Raw genomic sequence first — 7810 nt, 5'->3', positions numbered from 1 at the left:
AGACTGAATGAGCTGGGTTAAAAACACAAAACACCCAGTGGTACCAGGCAGGACGTTCTGGGGACTGCCCCAGGAAATAACACATGGGTCAGGGGTGGGTGTGCTTCCAACCCCCCCCTATAATTGCAGTTTCCCCCCCCCCGGCTGCTTTTAAACACAGACAACTGGATTTTCAGCTAAATTGTTTCCTTTGTGACAATTTGAGTACCTCCTTAGAAAGATGGGGAGGGGATTCAACTGCAGTTGTTTGCTTATCGTTCACAGTGGCTCAGAGGGCAGGAGGAGCAATTAAACCACCTTAACGTGGTGAGGTGGCCCTACTGACCTCGGAGTCACCACTAAGTGGCAATAAAGTGATGCAGGCAGCCGATGCTGAGACGAAGCAGCAGGAGAACAGATGCGGAATGAGATGCAGACAGGAATTTGTTAGACACTGTGGGGTCGGTGGCGCAATGGCAGGAATGACCAATGCAAATTGGACCCCAGCAATGAATTCCACAGTTTAATTACTCGTTGAGAAAAAGAATATTTCTTTTTGTTTGCCTTAAACCTATTCCCCAACAACTTCTCTGCGTGGCCCAAGTTCTAGTCTTATAAGAAAGAGATAAAAAAGATCCCTCTATCCACTTTTTCCACCTCGTGCATCATTGTGCAAATCTCTATCATGCCTCCCTCTTTCCATATTTCTTCTGTGCTAAAAAGTCACAGAATCTCAGGGCTTTCTTAATGGGGGGAACCCCCTAATCATCTTGGCTGCCCTTCTTCCTGCAATATCCTTTTTTGAGCTGCAGCAATCCAAACAGGACCCAGTATTCCACATGAGGCCACATCCAGGTAAGCAGTCTCTTCTTGGTAAGTTTGGAGGCACTATGACCGGTAACAGATACAGAGAAATAAACAGCCCTGATAAAAATGGTGCCAAATGGCATTTGTTATTTATGTGTATGACTGTTTAGGTGTGTATATGTACATATATATGGAGGAGGAGAAGGAGGAGATTGGATTTATATCCTGCCCTTCACTACCCAAAGGAGTCTTAGAGTGGCTTACAATCCCTTTCCCTTCCCCTCCCCACAACAGACACCCTGTGAGGTGGGTGGGGCTAAGAGAGCTCTTTTGAGAACTTCTTGTGAGAGAACAGCTCTGAAAGAGCTTGTGACTGACCCAAGGTCACACCAGAAGCTGCATGTGGGGGACTGGGGAATCAAACCCGGTTCTCCCAGATTACAGTCCGTGCTCCTAACCACTACACCAAACAACGCCAAAATGTACGTACGTATGTACATAAGTTTGTATGTGCACAAGCTAAGGTTTGTGTATGCATGTAAGTATGTGTTATTTGTGGTGTAGTTGTTACTGTGTTGGATAAGGATCTAGGAGACTAGGTTCACATCCCCTTTGCTGGATAACCTTGGACCAGTCATAGGCCCAATCTGCATCTAGCATTTGCTTCGCTGTTTTACCAAACCCACGTTGGAATAGAAATTCCCCTCGGCCTTGCATGATATTTTCACTTTGACTGTTGGATTTTGTGGCAGTGTCCAGGCTGCATGCCGCTTTCACTTCGTTTGATCTCTCAGTTTTACGAAACTGTCTGCATAGGTTTTATGGCCGTTTTATTGCCATTCAGGGGTGACACTGCAGTCAGCCTGGCATTGGCTCGGGGTATTTGAATGTGGTTTTGAGCCGCATCTTTTTCTGTTCCAGTGTGGGTTTAGTAATACAACGAATCAAATGCTAGATGCAGATTGGGCCATACACTCTCAACTGAACCTACCTTACAGGGTTGTTTTGAGGAGAAAATGGAGGATTAAAAAATATATATTATTTTGTGACCTTTCTGCCAAGTTGCCTGCCTTCTTGGGAGGTCAGGTTTTTGGCTCTGTGCCTCCCACACCACACTATCTGGGGTGGCCAAACTGCAGCTGTTTCACACAGCACAATTTAATGTTAATGAAAAGCAGATTTGCACATTTTTCAATTTAAAAAGTGTATGTGATTTGTTCGTGTCTTGTGGCTCTCAAACATCCGACGTTTATTCTGTGTGGCTGTTACGTTAAGCAAGTTTGGCCATCCCGGCTTCTGTTTTATTGAATTGCCTAATGAAACACGAGCACTTTCTCCTTTCATTCTGAAAATGGGCAGGTAGAGTAATTTCACTGGGGACACTGTCCCTGGATAGTTAATCAGAAATGCTTTTAAGTGCCCACAGAAATTGGATGGATTCACCTTTCTGCTTAAAATCTGGCAAAGAGGATCCTACAAATAAGGAATACAGTCGTGAAACATGTTGTCCCAGTTGGCAGGAAAACAAAACAGTCACCACTATTTTTTAAAAAATATATTTTTTGAGTTAATTTTCACGGAACTTTCACCTGTTGACATAGTGACATCTGCTCCAAGCAAAAAACAGAGTGTTTTGCTCAAGGGAAATCGAATAGATGTTCAGTGCTGCCTTAAAGACTAACACAATTTATTCCAACGTAAGCTTTTGTGAGTCAGAACACACTTCCTCAGATGCCTGAGATGTATCTGCTTAAGGGATGCATTCTTCATTGCATCTAATGATGTGAGCTCTGACTCACAGAAGCTTAGGCTGGAATAAACTGTAGAACAAATTTAGTGTCCGGTGGCACCTTTAAGACCAACAGAGGTTTATTCAAGGTATGAGCTTTTGTGTGCATGCACACTTCCTCAGATACACTGGAATGGAAGGTAGAGTTCAATCTTACAGGGTGTGGTCAGACGGTGTGCTGAGAGCAGGTCAAACTGCTCTGGTTCTAACCGGATTATATTTAATTTGGATAATTGTGATCACGCTTAAGTTTCAGGGCTCTTTTTGTAGCAGGAACTCCTTTGCATACTAGGCGACACACCCCTAATGTAGCCAATCCTCCAAGAGCTTACAGAGCTCTTCTCACAAGGGCTACTGTAAGCTCTTGGAGGATTGGCTACATTAGGGGTGTGTCACCTAATATGCAAATAAGTTCCTGCTACAAAAAGAGCCCTGCGCCTTATCCTGCCTCACCGCGCAGTCATGTCGCTCCCCAGCGTCTACACTACCAACGCGCAGGACCATGTGTCAGTGGGTTTTTTCTTTTTTCTCAGTTTGCACATGCACATAGGTGCCCCTCTGTAGAAGGGGGGAACTATCATGGCGTATGCACAGAACCACCCGGGCGAATCAATCCAACCCCTCCAACAAAAGACTTCGCTTTAAATGTTTGACCCGAAAATGGCTTCCGTGAGATCCCAAACTCACCTAAATGCTAAAACAAGTGACCGTTTAAATGTTGGTTTTCTAAACATAGTGGCGGAGTTCCGCCTATGCGCACACCGCCAACGCATTAAAAAAAATGGCAGGCCAAAAGCAGAAGCCTCAGGCAGCTTTCAAGCGGGGAGGGGGTTTAAACCGGAAGTGGCTCGACACTGAAGGAGCGATCACACAGGGGGAAAATGCGGCTTTAAACGGGAGAGCTGAGAAAACACCACTTTGGACCTGGTAACAAAATACTCCGGGTTAAAGCAGTTTTGCGCCGGAAACCAATGGCTGGGGATGGGAGGCAGATGTTGACTGTGTAATTGTGCAGATAAAATCAGTTACTGAAGTGTGCCGAAAGCGGTTCAAACTGCGCATCTGAACGCACCCACAGACAGGCTGAACAGCAAATGTACATGTAACATGATGAAGATGTTTTAAATTATGCAAAACCAAAACTAAATAGCAAGCTAAATAACAAGCTGTTCGCCCTGTCTGTAAGTTTGAATCGTACCTCCCATTCCACTGTATTGAGAAAAGTGTGCCTTGCACACAAAAGCTCATACCTTGAATAAACCTTTGTTGATCTTAAAGGTGCCACTGGACACTAAATTTGTTCTACTGCTTCAGACCGACACGGCTACCCCTCCTGGAATAAATTGTGTTAGTCTTTAAGGACCACTGGACTCTTGCTGCAGCAGGCTAATAGGACTAGACATCTGGAATTATTTAAGTGAGTCTCCAGCAGACCTGCAGGGAAAGTGAAAGCATCAGGTAAACTGATCAGAAAATCCTCCTGTAATTCTGTAGTGGACTTGTGAAAAGGCAAAAAATATTTGGAGTGAGATTCATGTAGAGATGGAAAAAATTGTGAAATGTAAATTTAAGAAAGAACCAGAAATATTACTTTTGGGACTAAAAATGGAAGAGGTCAATGTGGCGAAAAGGACATTGATGTGGTATATGATAACAGCCAGAATGACCTATGCTCAATACTGGAAGCAAAATGAAGTCCCGAGAGTCAAGGATTGGATTAAAAAGTTATTGTTTTCGGTTGAAATGGACAAGATGACACGGAAACTTAATAATATGGAAGCAGAAGATTTCTATAAAGATTGGAAAGACTTAAAATACTATTTGGAAAAATATTGGGATGTAAAGAGACAACTTATTTTGCTTTAATAACTATTGAGTATTGATTTTTAGTAATATGAAAGGATTGAGATACAATTGTAATAGTTAGATAACAGTTACCTAGTGAACTTGCAATCAAGAAGTGGTTGGAGGAGAGAAAGTTAAGAAATATACAGGAGGTTGTAGCACTGTGGGAAGCCATGTAAGGGGGGGGGGAAAGGGAGGTGGGTAGGATGTAATGGGTATAAATGTAAAATCAATGTTGGATGTGATTGATTATATCCTGAATAAAAATTTTGTTAAAAAAAAGAAAAAGAAAATCCTCTTGTAATGTGACATCTTGAATCTATTTGCTCTGCCTTAGATCAAACTTACCTTGACCTGAATAGCCCAGGTTAGCCCACTCTCATCAGATCTCAGAAGCTAAGCAGGGTCGGCCCTATTCAGTACTTGGATGGGAGACCACCAAGGAAATCCCGGGTCGCTACACAGAGGCAGGCAATGGCAAAACACCTCTGAATGTCTCTTGCTTTGAAAACCTTCTGGGGTCCTCATAAATTGGCAGCGGCTTGATGGCATTTCATACATACAAAGTCTTAACTTTGCTCTTCTGTTCTGTCTGCAATCTTTTAGATTCAATCTCCCAAAACCATGCTTACAGACAGACATTGTGCCAAGGACATGTTTCAATGATGGCTAAGGTCACCAAGTCCCCCATGGCCACCGGTGGGGGATGGGTGGGTTAGGGTTGCCATATTCAGGTTGGGAAACTTCTGGAGATTTGGGGATGGAGCCTGGGGAGGACAGGGACCTCAGTGAGGTACAATGCTATAGAGTCCACCCTCCAAAGCAGCCATTTTCTCCAGGGGAACTCTGTAGTCTGGAGATGAGCTGTAATTCCAGAGGATCCCCAGATTCCAACTGGAGGCTGGTATCCCTACGACACTGATGAACCACTGTGGTGCAAGTCACAATGGGAAACCTGAACAAGCTATGGATAGAGGAGTACCTCCAAATTAAGGGCAAAGGTCAGATGAGGAGAGACTAAACATCAGAATCCACCCTCCCTGACACTCGAATACCTTGTATGGCATAATCAGGAAAAAAGTATCCTGTCCAACATCTACATCTAAACACTCCTGCTGAATATTCATATAAACTTATCCAGGGGGGAAAAAATCCCCACACTGTTCTCTTCTTTTAAAATCTGGTACTTACCAACTGCATAGAAGAGTAGAGCAGAAAAGCCCAGGAGAAGAATCTTGTTCATCTTGGTCAATTGAGAGAGAGTATGAAAGACAGAAAGAGAGAGAGAGGAATTTGTTTATGGAAGGTAAAAGGGGCCCAAGAAGGCAAAAGTAGCTTTGTTCTACAACAAGGACTCTTCCAAGCCAGTCTTGTGATGGGAGCTGTTAGACTGAAGAACTTATTCCCATCAAGCCATTGGGAACAGCCAATGGGATGAAGGGATAAGGAGGGCAGACACACCTAACCTTTGGAAGAGGCATGTAGATGATGGCATGAGAATTAAGTTGCAATGCAACTGGCAGCAAAAATCCCATGACAAAAGAATCTCGTTAAACCACACGGCTACACCAGGAACCATCCCCCTTTATTGGGCCAGTTAGGAAATCCACGACCTTTCCACAAACATAGCGGAGTGGCAAGGATCCAGAGTACAGCATCTGGATTGGGACTTGTTCATGCCCTGGAAAGCAATGACAGGCCAAGTTTCTGTGAGGTAGGTTAGGCTGAGAGAGGATGACTGGCCCAAAGTCACCCGATGATGATGATGATGATGATGATGATGATGATGATGATGATGACGACGACGACCTGCTCTCACAGAACCAGCTCAAAGTGGGTAACATCAATTTGATAAGCATACAAGATTCTTAAAAAATTAAAAATACAATAAATACACTAGAAATGATGGTGATTACAATAAATATAATATCATAATGTCCATAAAATGCATACAGCTAAAAGATGGCGTTCCTATAGAGGGCGATATAACCATCTGATGAGAAGGAAAGGGGAAGGGGAGGGGAGGTAGGAGAAAGAGGGGAGGTAGGAGAAGGAGGGGGGAGGCCAATTGTAGATGGAATCTGTCAGAAAGGTGCCCGTCGCTGCCCTCAACCATAGGCTCAGCAGAACAACTCTGTTTTACAGGCTCGGTGGAATGGTAACAAGTCCTACAGGGCCCTGATCTTTCTCGGAAGAGTGTTTCACCAGGCTGGAACTAAGGGTGAAAAGGCCCTGGCTCTGGTTGAGGAGACCCAGAGGAGATCCAGAGGTTCTTTGGGCCAGGAACCACCAGCAGATTTTGGTCACTAGAGCGTAATGCTGTTTGGGGGACATACAAGGAAAGGTAGTCCTGGAGGTATGCCATTGGCCAAGTGGGGATTGGAAACTGAGTCTCTCCAGTCCTAACCCAATATGTTAATTACTACACCACTCAAGGTCTCCAGCAAGATCACTCCTGTCATGACCTTCAGCCATTTTTAAAGGCAGAACTGTAGTTTGATTAGACAGCACGGAAATACTAGGTTCGTTGACTCTGAGGTTCTCGCAAATCCCTTTAATCCCTTCCTCCCCGTCAGCAGCCACACTTCCTGTGGCACAGCCTTCCCTCGATTATGCTCATTAGCTCTTCCCATTTGTTCAATCTCACCATAGCTAAGTGGTTGAGATTGACAGATACACCCAAAGATCCTGGAAGTCAAGATCCTATTAAAGCTGAGTGGGACCTATGCGTGGTTTTGTCAAGAATTGACAGCTGAACATGTCCAGTGCCCAGCAACAGGCAAGAAGGAGCAGCCGTTACAAGTATTTTTATGGAGAACTTACTAGAATTTGCTGCCACCTATGAGCTGCCAACAACATTGAATGCTCCCTCTAAGCTGTGAGCAAAAATTCTACTTTGTGAGCTACTGGCGTTAAAGTTGTGAGCGAGTGGTTTAGCTACTGCACAAACCAGTTTGCTCTGGAGCCGTCCTTCCTGAGTGAAGACAAAAATGTGTGAGCCTGAAAAGTACGCAGAGTGATTTCAGCAAAGCGTACTTTATTCAATCAGGAACAAGATGCCTTTGGCCGGCTCGCAGGCCGGCTTATGTTCCCTCAGAACCCACCACCCAAAACACCCCCCCACTTTCCAATAGGTTATTTACAGTGGCCGAGAGTCCCATTGGCTTCTCGGCCAGGAACAATGATTGGGGCGGGCTAGGATCCACCTGGTCCATTGTCTCTAGGAGCGAAGCTTGAGGTTTGTCTCTGGACAAGTCTGGACATGTCCGGACTTGTCAGGACTTGATACACTGCACCAGAAGCTAAAAAACTGCGAGCTAGCTCACGCTAACTCAGTTTAGAGGGAACACTGGTAGGAACTGGAAATGATTCTACACAATGCTGATTGGC

At 44.5% G+C, this 7810-nt stretch overlaps 1 protein-coding gene across 1 annotated transcript in view; it reads right to left on the bottom strand.

The window, feature by feature from the left end:
• Nucleotides 1–5773, bottom strand: part of LOC107118272 (lymphocyte antigen 6 complex locus protein G6c-like) — a 27320-nt gene extending 21547 nt beyond the window's left edge. Inside the window, exon 1 of the mRNA XM_015420579.1 lies at nt 5612–5773. Coding sequence (XP_015276065.1) covers nt 5612–5663 — 52 coding nt within the window. The 5' untranslated portion in view covers nt 5664–5773. The remainder of the gene's footprint in view (nt 1–5611) is intronic.
• Between the last annotated feature and the right edge of the window lie 2037 nt (nt 5774–7810).

This window comes from Gekko japonicus, unplaced genomic scaffold, assembly GCF_001447785.1.
Source record: "Gekko japonicus isolate JY-2015 unplaced genomic scaffold, Gekko_japonicus_V1.1 scaffold753, whole genome shotgun sequence".
Classification (NCBI taxonomy): domain Eukaryota; kingdom Metazoa; phylum Chordata; class Lepidosauria; order Squamata; family Gekkonidae; genus Gekko; species Gekko japonicus.
The sequence above is the reverse complement of the archived record's forward strand: the minus strand, read 5'-3'. Positions and strand labels throughout refer to the sequence as shown.